At 42.6% G+C, this 16,309-nt stretch overlaps 1 protein-coding gene across 1 annotated transcript; it reads left to right on the top strand.

Annotated features, from left to right (window-relative positions):
• The first annotated feature begins 4,458 nt into the window (after positions 1-4,458).
• Positions 4,459-15,669, top strand: TDRD6 (tudor domain containing 6). Its single transcript, XM_020880719.2, has 4 exons — positions 4,459-10,516; positions 11,572-11,696; positions 12,709-12,798; positions 15,095-15,669. The coding sequence occupies exons 1-4, from the start codon at positions 4,474-4,476 to the stop codon at positions 15,122-15,124; spliced, it is 6,288 nt and encodes a 2,095-aa protein (XP_020736378.2). The 5' UTR covers positions 4,459-4,473; the 3' UTR covers positions 15,125-15,669.
• The last annotated feature ends 640 nt before the right edge of the window (positions 15,670-16,309 follow it).

Genomic DNA, 16,309 nt, shown 5'->3' with positions numbered 1-16,309 from the left:
TTTTTAAAGCTTAATCTTTACTTTTCAGAATTGAAACAGAAAGTAGCTTAATTTAGAAAGTCAGACTTGAAATGTTTATATTAGCAAAAAGAACACTTATACCTTGTTGCTTAAAACTCAACATTCAGAAAACTAAGATCATGGCATCTGGTCCCATCACTTCTTGGCAAGTAGATGGGGAAACAATGGAAACAGTGACAGACTTTATTTTCTTGGGCTCCAAAATCATTGCAGATGGTGACTGCAGCCATGAAATTAAAAGATGCTTGCTCCTTGGAAGAAAAGCTATGACAAACCTAGACAGCATATTAAAAAGCAGAGACATTACTTTGCCAATAAAGGTCCATCTAGTCAAAGCTATAGTTTTTTCAGTAGTCATGTATGGATGTGAGCAGTTGGACCATAAAGAGAGCTGAGCACTGAAGAACTGATGCTTTTGAACTGTGGTGTTGGAGAAGACTCTTGAGAGTCTCTTGGACTGCAAGGAGATCCAACCAGTCCATCCTAAAGGAAATCAACCCTAAATGTTCACTGGAAGGACTGATGCTGAAGCTCCAATACTTTGGCCACCTGATGTGAAGAACTGACTCATTGGAAAAGACCCTAATGTTGGGAAAGACTGAAGGCGAAAGGAGAAGGGGACAACGGACAATGAGACATTTGGATGGCATCACTGACTCAATGGACATGAGTTTGAGCAAGCTTCGGGAGTTGGTGATGGACAGGAAAGCCTGGTGTGTGCAGTCCACGGGGTCACAAAGAGTCAGACACAACTGAACAACTGAACTGATCAGTATTGACTGTTTCTTAGCTGTCACACACTTAAATTTTCGTTCTTCAATGTTCTGTTCCTGGCCTTCTCTGTCTTGGAGGACCCGTACATTTCTGTGACTTCAGCTACTACACTTGGACTGGTAATTCCTAAACACTAGAGTATCGGCACTCAGTATATGGTTGTTATTGTTCAGTTGCTGAGTCGTGTCCGACGCTTGGCGGCCCCATGAACTGCAGCACACCAGGCTTCCCTGTCCTTCACTATCTCCCGGAACAGAAGTTAGCTTTATCTGTGTTTCTGGTCCTTACTCATTCCTCCAGCTTTACTTATGTTTTCTCAACTGCTTCCTTTATATCTCCCACCAGGATGGCCCATAGTCCTTGTGAGCTCAAAATTCACAATAATTAAATCAGTATTTTTTGGTTCCAACCCTTTCTCCCTGCCCTTTACAATCTGCGTTTCTTCAAGAGCCTCTGTTGCACTACACACCTTGTACTACAACCAGGAAACCTTCAGGACATCCTTGACTTCTCATGTGTTTACTTACTGTCCAAAATACTTAAATACTGTCTAAAATACATAAAATACAGTCCAAAATACTTAAATCCATTTATAAAAAGGAAACTACAGACCAATTTCTCTTAATATACATAGGCACGAAAAAATCCACGAGCACCACTTTACACCCATTAGGATGGCAATTATTTAAAAAACAAAACACTAAGAGTTGATAAAGGTGTGGAGAAACTGGAACCCTTGTGCATTGCTGGTGAAAACAGAAAATGATGCAATTGTGATACAAAATCGTATGGGGTTGCCTCAAAAATGAAACACAGAATTATCATATGATCCAACAATTCCACTTCTAAGTATAACTCAGAGATTGAAAGCTGGGACTTGAACAAATACTTGTATACCAATGTTCATAGTAGCATTTTCACATGATCAAAAGGTAGAAATAATCTAAATGTCCACTGACAGATGAATGAATGGATAAACAAAATGTGGTATGTACATACAATGAGATATTAGCTTTAAAATAAGGACATTTTAAGACATATTATGACATGGATAAATCTTGAAACTGAATGAAATAAGCCAGACACAAATGGGCATATAGTATATGATTCTACTTGTATGAGATACCTACAATAATCAAATTCATAGAAACAAATTGTAGATTAGGGGTTACCAGGGCTGGAAAGAGGGAGCATCAGAAGTCAGTATTTAATTAGTACAGTGTTTCAGTCTGGAATGATGAAAAACTCTGGAGATGGACAGAGGTGACTGTTGCACAACAATGTGAATATAATTAATGTCATGTCACTGAACACTTACAAATGATTAAAATGATAAGTTTGTATATTTTACTGCAACAGAAAAAAAATCTGAAAAAAGTTTAAAGATGAATATAGGTGTGAAAGATACTATCAAATTCAATTCAGCATTATAAAAAGGATAATACATCATCCCCAAGAGGGATTTATCCCAAGAATACAAGGTTGGTTCAATATTCAAAAATCAATAAATATAATTCAACTTACTAACATTATCTAATTAGAATGTGAAATGGTATTTGATAAAACTCAATAACCTTTCATGATAAGAGCTCTCAACAATCTAGAAGCAGAATGGACTTCCTCAACTTGATGAAAAGGATCTAAGTGAAACCTACAGCTAATATCACACTGGTGAAAAAGAGAAGGCTTTCTTCCTAAATCAGGAATAAGAAAAAATATCAGTTCTCACCATGTCTAGTCAAAACTGTACTGGATATCTTAGCTATTATAATAAGGTAAGAGAGAAATAAAAGAGTATAAAAATTAGGGAGATAAAACTGTGTTGATTATATAGCCATACAATTGTGTAGAATTGTGCAGATTCCCAAGAAACCTATATGAAAAAAAGCTACTGGAATAAGTGAGTCTTAGAAAATCACAAGATATAAGGTCAATATATGTGTGTGCATGTGTTGCTCAATCAGTTTCGTGTCTGACTCTTTGTGACACCATGGACTGTAGCCTGCCAGGTTCCTTTGTCCATGGAATTTTCCAGGCAAGAATACTGGAATGGGTGGACATTTCCTCTTCCAGGGGATCTTCCTGACCCAGGGATCAAACTTGAATCTCCTACATTGGCAGGTGGATTCTTTACCTGGGAGTCACAAAACTATAAATATAGTGCTATTTACTAGCAGTGAAAAACTGGAAGCTAAAATTTTTTTGTCAATATCATTTACAATAACATCAAAAAACATGTAAAACTTAGGTATAAATCTAACAGATTACATGCAAGACTTGTTCACTGAGAATTATAAAACAGTGCTGAGACAAAGTAAAGAATACTTCAGTTAACAGAGAGAGAAACCATGTCCATGGACTGAAAAACTCAATATTGCTCAGATGTCATTTCTTAAATTGATCACTATCTTCAAAGCAATCCTAATAAAAATCTCAAGACTTTTTTCCCCCCCAGAAATGACAAGTGTATTCCATTGAATTAGCCAAAAAGTTTGTTACAGCTTTTCTGTAATATATGGAAAAACCTGAATGAATTTTTTGACCAACCCAATCAAATACATTTGAAAAAGCAAAGACCTTAGATAGCCAAAACTATTTTGAGGAAAAAGAATAAAATTGAAAGGGTAGCACTACCTAATTTCAAACCTGCAAAAAATGTCCAGGAAATTTCCATGCACTTTTCACCCAGTCCTACCCAAATCCTGAACAACTGTAGTACACAATCAAAACCAGCAAAATGACATTGGAATAACCCACAAATTCAGATTTTTACCAGTTTTACAAGTGTGTATGGGTGTCTGGTTCTACCGTAGCTCCGTGCGTAAATGGAGACCAAACGCCTGCAAAGTGGGCAAACAGCAAAGAAACACACGGGGTAATCATGGGGAAGGAAGCATTTAACAGCCTCAATATTCTCTCTCAAGTTTAATGTAACCCTCATCATAACTCTATCCAGGTGATCCAACAAGTTCATAGACGAGACTGCCCGCGACAGGCTCCGAGGCTACATCGCTGAGAGCGCACAGCCAATGTCCCGCCCCAGGACCGCCAGCGCCACTGCACGGCCCGCTCCGGGGAGAGCCCCGGGTCTCAGAGTTCCGGCCCAACGCCCCGAACGTGCCGTTCGCGCCTCCCTTTCTCCTTCGCGGTTCTTCAATGGCTAGCACTGTGCAGGGCTCGCCGGGCTCCGTCTGTCTCGGTCAGACAGCAGAGAAGGAGGTCCCTGCGTGGTCTGGGCCTCGCCGGGTCCCCGGACCGGGCCGAAGCGAGTCGAAGGCGCTCAGAGCAGCGACAGGTGGCTTCGGGGCCCCGCCGCGTCTCGGCTCCCGAGGCCTCTTCTGCGCCCCGAGCCTGCGTCCCCGCCGCCCCCCGGGGAGCCCGGCTCCGCCCCGCGGTCCACGCAGACCCGCCCGCCGCCCGACGCCCGCGGCCGGAAGCCAGGGCGCCTCGCGCTGCAAATGCCTGCGCGGCAGCGCGACCCTGGGCGGTTGGGCCGGCCGTCGGGTCTTACCAGTCGGCGCGAGCAGGTGAGGCTCGGCGGCGACGGCGGCAGCGTTGCGGCGTGAGCGCCGGGCCGGGTATCCTTCCCTGTCCGTGTGTCCGGCGAGGCCGCGTCTGCGGGGCTCTCCTCCTAGCGGCGCCTGGGCTCCGCGGGCCGGGCCGGACGGCGCGGAGGAGATGTGCTCGACGCCGGGGCTGCCGACGCCGGGGGCCTCGCTGGTGCTGCGGGTGTCCTTCGTGGACGTGCAGCCCGAGGTGATTCCCGTGCAGCTGTGGGGGCTGCTGGGCGAGCGGCGAGACGAGTACGTGCGGCTGAGCCGGGAGATCCAGGAAGCGGCGGCAGCCGCGCGCGGCCCATGGATGCTGGGCGGCGCCTCGGCTTTGCCTGGCGAGCTGTGCCTGGTGCAGGTGGGGCGGCTGTGGCACCGCGGCCGCGTGGTCAGCCGGCAGGCTCAGGAGAGCCGCGTCTTCCTGCTGGACGAGGGCCGCACCATCGCGGCCGGGGCGGGCTCACTGGCTCCCGGGCGCAGCGAGTTCTTCCACCTGCCGTCGGAGGTGCTGGGCTGCGTGCTGGCCAGCCTGGTGCCGGCGGGCGGCGGGGGCGAGCCCCAGCACTGGGCGGCCAGCGCCGTGGACTTCCTTAGCCACCTGCAGGGCAAGGAAGTGCACGGGCGCGTCCTGGACGTGCTGCTGCTCCACCGCCTGGTGCTCCTGGAGGTGCCCGAGCTGTCCCAGCAGATGCAGGAGCTCGGCCTGGCCCAGCAGGTGCCCGACAGCCTCTTCCGCTCTCTGCTTAAGCGCTACCTCTCGGCCACCACGCCTGTCCTGGGCCCCAGGGCCCCGGTGGTCCCGCGAGCCCCCGCTAAGCAGGAGCAGCCTGGCCTGGATTACTTCTACCCTCAGCTGCAGCTGGGCGTGACGGAGCCCGTGGTGGTTACGCAGGTGTGCCATCCCCACCGCATTCACTGCCAGCTCCGCAGCCTCTCGCAGGAGATCCACCGCCTCTCCGAGAGCATGGCTCAGGTATACCGGGGCTCCCCGGGGACTGGGGACCAGCACCCCACCAGTGCCCCCTGGGAGGAGAGAGAGGAGAGCCCAGACAAGCCGGGCTCTCCTTGCGCATCCTGCGGGTTGGATGGACTTTGGTACAGGGCGCTCTTGCTGGAGACTTTCCGGCCCCAGCGCTGTGCCCAGGTGCTTCACGTCGACTACGGAAGGAAGGAGCTAGTGAGTTGCAGCAGCCTCCGCTACTTGCTGCCTGAATATTTTCGGATGCCCGTGGTGACCTACCCTTGCGCACTGTACGGACTCTGGGATGGTGGGAGAGGCTGGTCTCGGTCACAGGTCGGTGACCTGAAGGCCCTGATTCTGGGCCAGGCAGTGAACGCAAAGATTGAATTTTACTGTTCCTTCGAGCATGTGTATTACGTCACCTTATATGGCGAAGATGGGATTAATCTGAACTGTGTGTTCGGAGTACAGTCCTGTTGCTTGGCTGACCGCTTCCTTCAGAGCCAGGGCAGAGAGGAAGAGGAGGAGGAAGAGGAACCAGAAACAGCTTTTCAGTGTCAATCTTCTGCGGAAGAAATGGATGAAGAGATTTCACTCCCCACCTTACCATCTCTCAGGTTAAAGATGAACACCTTCTATGATGCCCAGGTGGAGTTTGTGAAAAATCCTTCCGAGTTTTGGATCAGGTTGAGGAAACACAATGGCACCTTCAGCAAACTGATGAAGAAAATGTGCAGTTTTTATGCCTCCGCCAGTAAGCTGGATGGTGTCATCTTGAAACCTGAAGCCGATGACCTTTGCTGTGTCAAATGGAAAGAAAATGGCTACTTCCGGGCTATGGTCACCCGACTGGACGACCAGAATGTGGATGTGTTCTTAGTTGACCGGGGCAATTCGGAAAACGTGGACCGGTATGACGTGAGGATGCTACTCCCTCAGTTTCGGCGGCTACCAGTATTGGCCCTGCAGTGCACCCTGGCCGATATTTGGCCTTTGGGAGAAAACTGGAGCCAAGAGGCGATTTCATTTTTTAAAAAGACTGTGCTCCACAAAGAGTTAGTTATCCATGTGCTTGATAAGCAGGATAATCAGTATATTATTGAGATTCTTGATGAATCAAGAACAGGGGAGGAAAACATTAGTAAGGTGATGGCTCAAGCTGGATTTGCCAAGTACCAGGAATTTGAAACGAAGGACAGTCTTTCTGTAAGGGTCCACTCTCCAGGGCATGTTTCAAACCATTTTACCACAGACAGCAACAGAATATCTTCTGCCAAGAAGGAAGTAGAACAAAAAGATATACGATATGGTAAAACTACAGCTGTTCCAGAAGTAGTGACTGACATAGCAGTTACAACAAACGTTTCAGCTGGACTTGTTCAGGACAACGAGAAAAGAGTGTCTGTTTATTCTCCTCTGGTACAGAATTTCTTGGGAATTGAGCCAGGCTCTACTTGTAAAGAAGAGCTACAAGTTGGAAGTACAGTGGAAGTCAGAGTATCTTGCATTGAAAATCCCGGCTATTTTTGGTGTCAGCTGACCAGGAACACACAAAGCTTTAAAGCACTCATGTGTAGTATTCAGGACTATTGCAACAACACATCTCCTCCCCACCAGGGAACGACTCCTGTTTGTCTGGCAAAACGAACAGCAGATGGAAAATGGTCCAGAGCTCTAATTATCGGGGCACAATCTTCAGAGCATGTCAACATCATATTTGTAGATTATGGAGACAAAGAAATGGTATCTGTGAAGAATATTTATTCAATTACTGAAGAATTTCTGAAGGCTAAGTTTCAGGCTTTTAGGTGCAGCCTTTATAATTTAATTCAGCCAATGGGACAAAATCCTTTTCTTTGGGATGAAAAGGCAATCCAAGCTTTTGTTGAATTTATAGATAATGCACAGGAAAACAGTCTACAATTAAAGTGCACAATATTTGCTCTGGCTTCCATTCATGATGAAGAACTGTTTAATGTGGTGGATCTGCTAACACCTTTCCGGAGTGTATGTCACTTTTTGGTAGAAAAGAGACTTGCAAGACCAGTAAAACTTCAGAAACCTCTGGAGTTCTCTGTTCAGCTCCATTCTTACTTCTATTCTACACATGACATGAAAATTGGAAGTGAAGAATCCGTGTACATAACACATGTTGATGACCCTTGGACATTTTATTGCCAGCTTGGAAGAAATGCAAGTATTTTAGAACAGCTGTCCCATAATATTACACAATTAAGTCAAGTTTTGCTGCATTTAAGAACATCTCACTTGATCCCTGGCACATTGTGCCTTGCCAAGTATACTGACGGAAACTGGCGTAGGGGGGTAATCATAGAGAAAGAACCAAATAAAATATTCTTTGTTGATTTTGGGAACATTTATGTGGTAACAAGTGATGATCTGTGTGCAGTGCCTAGCGATGCACACGATGTCTTACTTTTGCCCATGCAAGCTATTAAATGTTCGTTATCTGATATTCCTGATCATATACCGGAAGAAATTACAGCATGGTTTCGGGAGACTGTTTTAGATAAGTCATTGAAGGCTCTGGTCGTAGCAAAAGATCCAGATGGAAGACTGATTATTGAACTATACAATGATAGCATGCAAATTAATGCTAATATTAATGAGAAGTTAGGGCTTCTGGGTTACAAAGGTGGGACAAGGAGAAAAAGCAAAGCACTCCTCTCTACAGCTGAAACTCTTGAAGTGAAAAAGGAAGATGTGAAGTTGTCACCTGCAGGGTATTTAAGTAAATCAGAGAACAAACCCGATAGTATGGCACTCTTAGGAGAATTGTACAAACCTAAGATCAGCTCAGTGTGTAGGGAACTCAAATTTTTACAGAGTTCAACAAAGACAAACTTGGTCACTCAGCACCAGGACTCTGTGGGAAATAAAAATAATCAAGTGTCTCCATTAACAACAGACAAGAAATTAGAAAGTTTGGCCGAAGCCTCTTTGAAAGCCACAAAACTAGAAGCCTCTCTTTCAGAGAGAAAACTAAGAGATTCATGTGACAAAGGTTTGCCTCTAAAAATTTCTGAGTTCCCTCAGAAGGCTATAATGCCTGGATTTAAAACAACTGTGTATGTTTCTCATATAAATGACCTTTCAGATTTTTACGTTCAACTAACGGAAGATGAGGCTGAAATTGATCGTCTTTCAGAGAGGTTAAATGATACTAGAACAAGGCCTGAATATTATGCAGGTCCACCTTTGCAAAGAGGAGATGTAATATGTGCTGTTTTCCCAGAAGACAATTTATGGTATCGTGCTGTGGTCAAGGAACCACAACCCAATGACCTTCTCTCTGTGCAGTTTCTAGATTATGGCAATGTTTCTGTAGTTCACACCAACAAAATAGGCAAACTTGACTGTGTTAATGCGCTGTTACCAGGACTGTGCATTCCCTGTTCCTTAAAGGGATTTGCAGTTCCTGGGATTTTAAACCATAAGGAAGTGATGCGTTACTTTTCCCAAAGGACAGATGAGGCTCAAATAAGATGCGAATTTGTTCAGTTTCAAGACAAATGGGAAGTTACTCTTGCTGATGAACACGGGATCATAGCCGAAGATATAGCAAGCAGATATGCATTCAGTGAAAAATCTCAACTAGGATTTTCTACCCAAATAGTTCAAGGGGCCTGTTCCACGTCAGTCAGCAAAACAGGTGTAGACACTTCTATGTTTCTTAACTGGTATAACCCAAAGATGAAGATGATAAGAGCTTATGCCACGGTGATCGACGGACCTGAATATTTTTGGTGTCAGTTTGCGGATACCGAGAAACTTCAGCATTTAGAAGTGGAAGTCCAGACTGCGGGAGAGCAGGTGAGAGATCAGAGAAGTCATATCCACTGCCCTCGTATTGGAGATCCTTGCATAGTGAGATACAGAGAAGACGGGCGTTATTATAGGGCCCTTGTCACCAGTATTTGTGAAGATTATCTTGTGTCCATCAGACTTGTGGACTTTGGAAACATTGAAGACTCCGTGGACCCAAAAACACTCTGGAACATCCCTCCTGAGCTTTTGGCAATGCCCATGCAAGCCTTTCCATGTTGCCTCTCAGGATTTAATATTTCACAGGGCGCATGCCCTCGTGAGGGATGTGACTACTTTTACGAAATAGTTACAGAAGATGTGTTGGAGATAACAATATTAGACATCAAAAGGGACGTTTGTGATATCCCTTTAGCCATTGTTGACTTGAAAAGCAAAGGTGAAAGCATTAGTGAGAAAATGAAGAAATATTCTAAGATTGGTATGAGTAGCAGTGATCTGAGGTATGAAAAAAATGATGCAGAAATAAAGGGAGCTCTCGGTTTCCCCAGTCCCGATGTTAGACTTAAGAAATCAAGCAGTAATGCTGGACAACAGAGAATACTTCATGTTGAATCCCAGACAGCTGAGCTCTTGGAAAGACTCAACAAAGACTTAAACATCCTTGAAATGCAACCAGGTAAATTCTATGACCCCAAAACTGATAACATTTTTGAAGCTTTTGAAAACCCAGGCAAAGATAAGATTGGCACCAAGTTGCTGGAAGAAAAAGTCAAAGGCCTACTGGGTGACAAAGCAAAGTTTGATGATAAGTACCCAATGCCAGGATTTAACACATTCTTACCACATGCCACCGAAGCAAAGGAGGTCCTGGAACTGAATTCTTTCGAGGTACCGCTTTCTCCTGACGATGAGTCCAAAGAGTCCCTGGAGCTGGAATCCATCGAGTTGCAGCATTCCCTGGTCGGGGATGAGGAGAAAGAAGATGTGGGCCTGGTGCCTCCAACCATTACGCTTCCCCAAGGCTGTGACCCAGAGGTCACCCTGCCACCATTGCCGGGACAGCTGTCCCTCAACGGTGCAGATGAGAAACAGCCTGAGCTAGAACTGCCTACAGCCCAGCTGTGTCTGGAGGACAGAATAAACCCTTTGTCTTTAAGAGTTCGTCAGAAAGCCCAAGAATCCCTGTGCACTGAGGACACGAGAGGATCCAGTTGTGCGGAAAGCTTTGATGAGGCGCGTAGGCTGCACCTGCACAAACAGACTTGTGATGCCAAGATGCAGATTGAAATGAGTATCTATAAAGAAGAATTTACCAAAGATACAAACAGAGATGCCGTGTCGTCACTGACCTCTCTGTTTTCTGAAGAAGAATACAGAGATGCAAGGAAACACAATTACACCTTACCAGATCATATCCCAGGTATGTGCAGTTTTTGACCCCCTGTTCACTTTTATTTAACATAGGGAAAAGCAATTATCTTAAAGAGAAGAGAATAATTCTTATTGAATTAAAAAAAAAAATTTGAGGGAAGTTGAACACCTGAAAAGAGAATTAGATTTGGATTTTTATGAAGGGTATTTAAACATGAAGAAATTAAGGGCTGAAATTACTGTGAAATAATACTTTATATGCTGTGCAAAATGCTGAATTATTTTTGCTTTTAAAAATAGAATGCTTAAAAATCCATGTCTCTAAAACGTAGTCCCATTTCAAATGTAAACAAATCATCTCTAGATCAAGAGGTTATATTTTTTGGTCAATTTTTAAAAATATGTAGTGTTCCTTTGCCAAGCCTAATGTAGGCATAAATTTACATTGGGAATCATTTTAGCAGAGTTTTAAAACTGAACTGTTTTTCTTCGTGCATATACTTTGCCTTTCATTTTTAAACCCTTAAAAGAATAGACTTAGGTAGCCTGTGTTAATCAAGAAAGTTAACAGCCATGAGTAAATATTGGAGAGCACTTATTACCATTAACTTTTTTAGAAGTTTTTTATAAATTATTTTTGCTGCTCTTTTCTTGCCTACTTAATAAGATTCGAAAGTTATACAAAATGGCTTATCTTTTAGGTTTTTACAAAAAATCAATGTTAGACTTTTAAGTGTCAATTTTATTTATTAGATTGTTGCATAATTACAATATTATTACACTGTACAAAATAGAGAAAACAGTAGACTAAGGAGAATGAAAATCATCATAATTCCACTGCCAAGAAATGGCCACTGTGAATGCTGTGACGGTGCATATACTTCCTTCATCTGTCTCTCACCCTTTCTGTGTGTCCACATACAGTTTTAAGAACTAAACAGAGAACATATTATTTAGAGAGACAGACTTAGAACATGTTGTGCTGTGCCATGATATCATTGATATGAGAGTAGTAAATGCATTGTAGGGAAATGCTTTGCTTGCATGTCTAACATTAAGAAATTAAGAGATATGCATTGACTGTTGCTGTATTCAATCTGGCAGCTCAACCAGAGAACATGTACACTCTGAAAGGATTTACTGTTGGATCCAAATGTTTTGTGTGGTCAAGTCTCAGAAACACGTGGTCTAAATGTGAGATTCTGGAAATAGCTGAAGAGGGCACAAAGGTATTTAAAATTGCAGTGAAGTACTTCGTCTCAAAATGTACTTGTAGATTGTTAAGGAAATTTTACCAAACTTTACCAGATTCGAAAATCCCATTGAACAGATTAGTTACCTGCTCATTCCCCCTGATGACTGATGAAGTGCAAAAACCATTTAAAAAGTTTATATTTAAGCATTCAGGGCTCTTTTGTCTACCTTAGCCCTGGAATCCTATCAGTCACTGAGTCCCACTTCTTATCTCTTAGTTAAAACTTTTTATACCTAATGCCACTATTTTGGTCAAGTTTCTCATTTCACAACTGTGTTAGTTGCTCAGTCGTGTCCGATTCTTTGCAATCCCATGTAGCCCGCCAGGCTCTTCTGTCCATGGAATTCTCCAGACAAGAAACTAGAGTGGATAGCCATTCCCTTCTCCAGGGGATCTTCCCAACCCAGGGATCAAACGGGGTCTCCTGCATTGCAGGCAGATTCTTTACCGTCTGAGCTACCAGGGAACCAACCCCAGCTAGATTCCTCTAAAAACCTCCTATTGATTTACCTCTAGTCTTCCATCAGTTGTTTCTCCACATTGCCAATGTGCTGTTTGTCAAATGAGAATCTGACTCTATCATTCCCTTGTGTAAAATCTCTTGGAAACCTTCAGTAGATGGTGTTTTTCTTGTGGTTTGAAAAACCACCTGTGTCAGAATCCTTTGGCACATTTCCTAAGTATTGATTCCTGGACTTTGCCCCCGCTGGCTAACTAATGGAGAATTTCTAGGGGGAAGGATTAGAAATGTACAGTCTTACACCAAGAGAATTTGAGAACATCCATCTTTGATGTCTAGGCATAGATACTCAATATATGATTTTTTGGAATGATGTACCATTGAGTTGAAATGTAATGTTGAAGTTTAAAAAATCATTGTAACTGCATTTTAAAGTATTTCATTTGCAAAAGGATACTGTGTAACTAACATAAATCAGTGACACTGTTTGGAATTACCAGTTTTTATTAATTTTTTTCTCTTGTAGGTTTTGAACCTTTCAAATGGCATAGAGGAGGTAGTGAACCCTGAGAATGTCTGGAATGGTATACCCAAATTGGATAAGAGTCCATCTGAGGTATAAGTATATTTAAACAGTAATTAATGAGACTGTTCTTCATTTTGAAAGGTGACTTTGTTACTAAAATGTGCAGGTCCCGCGGCTCACCACTTAGAGCCATTAAAGAGGCCAGGTTGGTGGAAAGGAAAGTTTGCTTTATTTCAGATGCTGACATCTGGGATGGGGTGAGCAGAGAGCAGACGTCTGTCCAAAGGCCAACTCCCCCCACTGATAGTCAGTGGGCAAGAGCTTTGATAGACAGAAGGAGGGCACTACATGTAGAAACAACATAGTCATCTCTGGCAGTCATCCTGAACCTAGTCATCAGTGGTCTGACCAGAGTCATCTTGGTTATTTTAGGTACAGTTGATCTTCAGTTCCAGGGCCAGTTTGTTTCCATTTCTTTGAGGCCTGTTCTTGGAATTACGTCAGGTTATGTCATGGCTACAGTCTGATCATCATGTAGTTAATTTCTGTATCTGGTATTTCAATATCTGCAAGACAGCTCACAGGATATGGCTCAGCATATTATCTACAGCCCTCGAGAAGGAGCCTTGAGAAGGTCCTTGACTATGCTTAATAACTGCATTGTTATTATTTGGTCTCCTTTAACTGTTTTCCTTTGTTTCTGCATTTTCTCACTTTTCTGATTAAATTGATTTTCAGACAAAAGGCAGGCTGAGGATACAGTGGGTCATGGACCAGAGAGTCCTGCTCTGTTTCAACTTGAACTGTTTTCTAAGCATTTGTGTTTAGGAATAATGGAAGAAGAAACACTTGTAATAACAGCAATGGAAAACAGCAACAATACAATCAATGTTTCTGGATTTTATGCCCTGTATTTCTTTGGGCAAACTACTTATTAATGTTTTCCTCCTTGATTTGGGCAAACTACTTATTAATGTTTTCCTCCTTGATTTTCATTTTGGGATTAAAAAAAAGAAAATTGTTTGTTGTTAGTGACCTTGTTAAAATACATTTGATGCAGAAAATCTGGGAAAATGGTAAAGTTAAAAAGGAGAAAGTAGCAATCACCTGTAATACATCCATCCAAAGACAGATTAATCAGTTTGATTTTAATAATTTTTATTTATATGGGATATAAACACATCAGCAATATATTTTGAACATGGTTGATTTCATCGTACATACACACATAAATTGTGTTTTTCAGTTAAGATTACATGAAACGTGATTTCCCAGGCTGTGTCTAGACAGTTGAGTTTATCCTGTTTGGAGTTTGAACTTCTTGCTTCAGAATCTGTATTGGATAGTTCCAGTATCTGGTTAAGTCAGGGTTTGCGTCTGCTTAATCAGATACAGACATTCCAGTGATCTTTGTTAAGTTATCTCTTGGAATTTCTTTTGAGATTTTTTAGTTTATATGGTGATTCAGTTTGTTGAATGTTCCTGGTTATTGCATGATCTTTTTCATAAGCGGAACACTGGTTCTTAGAATTGAGGCATCAGTTCAGTTCAGTTCAGTCGCTCAGTCATGTCCAACTCTTTGCGACCCCATGAACTACAGCACGCTAGACCTCCCTGTCCATCACCAACTCCCGGAGTTCACCCAAGCCCATGTCCATCGAGTCGGTGATGCCATCCAACCATCTCATCCTCTGTCATCCCCTTCTCCTCCTGCCCTCAGTCTTTCCCAGCATCAGGGTGTTTTCAGATGAGTCAGCTCTTTGCATCAGGTGGCCAAAGTATTGGAGCTTCAGCTTCAACATCAGTCCTTCCAGTGAACACCCAGGACTGATCTCCTTTAGGATGGACTGGTTGAATCTCCTTGTAGTCCAAGTGACTCTCAAGATTGAGGCATGTGAAGAATGAAATCAGCTCTTGATGACTTTAGTGTTATGTGAAAGTATGCACTAATGAAAGAGAACAAAGAACTATTTGCCAACATCATCCTGGTAAAATATAAAATATGCCAATTTCATAATCTTTTAGAGAAACTTTATATGATAATAGATACAGTGTGAGGACTAAAATATTTTTTTAAAAATCATATCTGTAGGAATAATTCCCTGTAGTAATTAGAATACACATCTATTCCCTCTCCCCATTTTTAAAGGACATGGATTTTGTCATGGTAGCACCCACGTAAATAATCTTCTCGGGCACTCCCTATTGGTTCAGAGTTTAGGACTCCATCCTTCCACTGCAGGGGACATGGGTTCAATCTTTGATCAGGGAACTAAGATTCTGTAAGCCACAACACATTCCCCCCTACACCGCCCCCCCCCCCCAATTTTTTTTTCTTATTTTTACATTTCTTTCTCAACCTGAGGTTTTTCTCTTTTTGTTTCAGAAAAGAGGCCTGGAGATGACAGAGATTTAACTGTGGATCTCTAAGTGTGGTCAGTCAGTTCAAAGCTGCTTCGAAATAAGTGCCATCTCAACCAGACCAACAAAAATATTTGAGAAAATTGAGAGCGTGTAAAGACAAGAAATTGTCATTTTTGAAAATTTTGTGTTGAAAACAAATCTCAGACTGTCTGTGTGGTGTATTTATAGTGCTGTTTCTGTATATTTGGAGTTGAGATGTTTCCTCTCCCTTTAAATGTGTCATCTTTCTAATCAGTTGGGAGGATTTATTTGGCTAAACAGTTTGCGAACACATTACTCACATTGCAAAAAAAAAAAAAAAAAAAGGAGTATTTTGGTTTCTTCTGAATAACAGTTTAAAATAGAAAATTACAGGTTTCTGAAAGGCATAGTATATGATGCTACTTGGGGGGATGGCTTTGTTAGCAGTAACGCCTTCAAAATTTTTGTTTTGTTTCTGAAACTTTGCTGTTCTAGTTTTGACTGATACTCTGTTTGAATTTAGAAGTATACTGATATGACACAAGATTTGAATAAAGTTTGTCCTTAAAAGTATAATTTCATTTCATTAAAAAGAAAATATCTGGGACTTCCTGGGCAGTTCAGTGGTTAAGACTCTGAGTTTCCACTGCAGGGGGCAGGGGTTCAATTCCTGAGGACCTAAGATCCTGCATGCCACACTGCAGCTGAAAGAAGGAAAAAAAAAAGGAAGTCTGTGGTCATGGAACAAACCACGATTCTACAGTTGGGGGATACAGAGTAATAGTAAATGTTAGCTTTCATGTGTTCGTCCCTCAGCTGTACTTTCAATGCACGTTTTGCATGTAATCCTTGATTCTCAGGTGCATATTAACATTACCCATATTTTATAGGTGAGAAAGTTGAAGCTTTTCAGAGAAGATAACTAATTTGCCTGTCAAAGAGCTAGCAAATCTCAGAGGCTTGAGCAAACCTAGACCCATCTAATTTCAAAGCCCATGCTTTTAAAACAAGGCTTTCCATAGGTGGCAGCATGCAAACAGATTCTAACGTTAGGAAATAGATCTTACCTGTACACGGCCTACTAGATATGTGACCTGGGCAGGTTACTATATTATTGTTCAGATTTGATCTTCCTCAGCTGTAAAATGGGGATAATAAAACTTTTCTTGCAGTGTTTTTAAGATTAGAAATAACTTAAATAATGTGCCGGAAAAGG

This window comes from Odocoileus virginianus, chromosome 27, assembly GCF_023699985.2.
Source record: "Odocoileus virginianus isolate 20LAN1187 ecotype Illinois chromosome 27, Ovbor_1.2, whole genome shotgun sequence".
In the NCBI taxonomy this organism is placed as follows: domain Eukaryota; kingdom Metazoa; phylum Chordata; class Mammalia; order Artiodactyla; family Cervidae; genus Odocoileus; species Odocoileus virginianus.
This window is presented reverse-complemented; position numbering and strand designations above follow the sequence as displayed.

What these genes read in the sequence shown, in the direction of transcription:
- TDRD6 (XM_020880719.2), top strand. Translation starts at nt 4,474, where the DNA reads ATGTGCTCGACGCCGGGGCTGCCGACGCCGGGGGCCTCGCTGGTGCTG. An exon ending in CTTACCAGATCATATCCCAG is followed by an intron (nt 10,517 to 11,571) that starts GTATGTGCAGTT and finishes TCAATCTGGCAG; the next exon opens with CTCAACCAGAGAACATGTAC. An exon ending in TAGCTGAAGAGGGCACAAAG is followed by an intron (nt 11,697 to 12,708) that starts GTATTTAAAATT and finishes TTTCTCTTGTAG; the next exon opens with GTTTTGAACCTTTCAAATGG.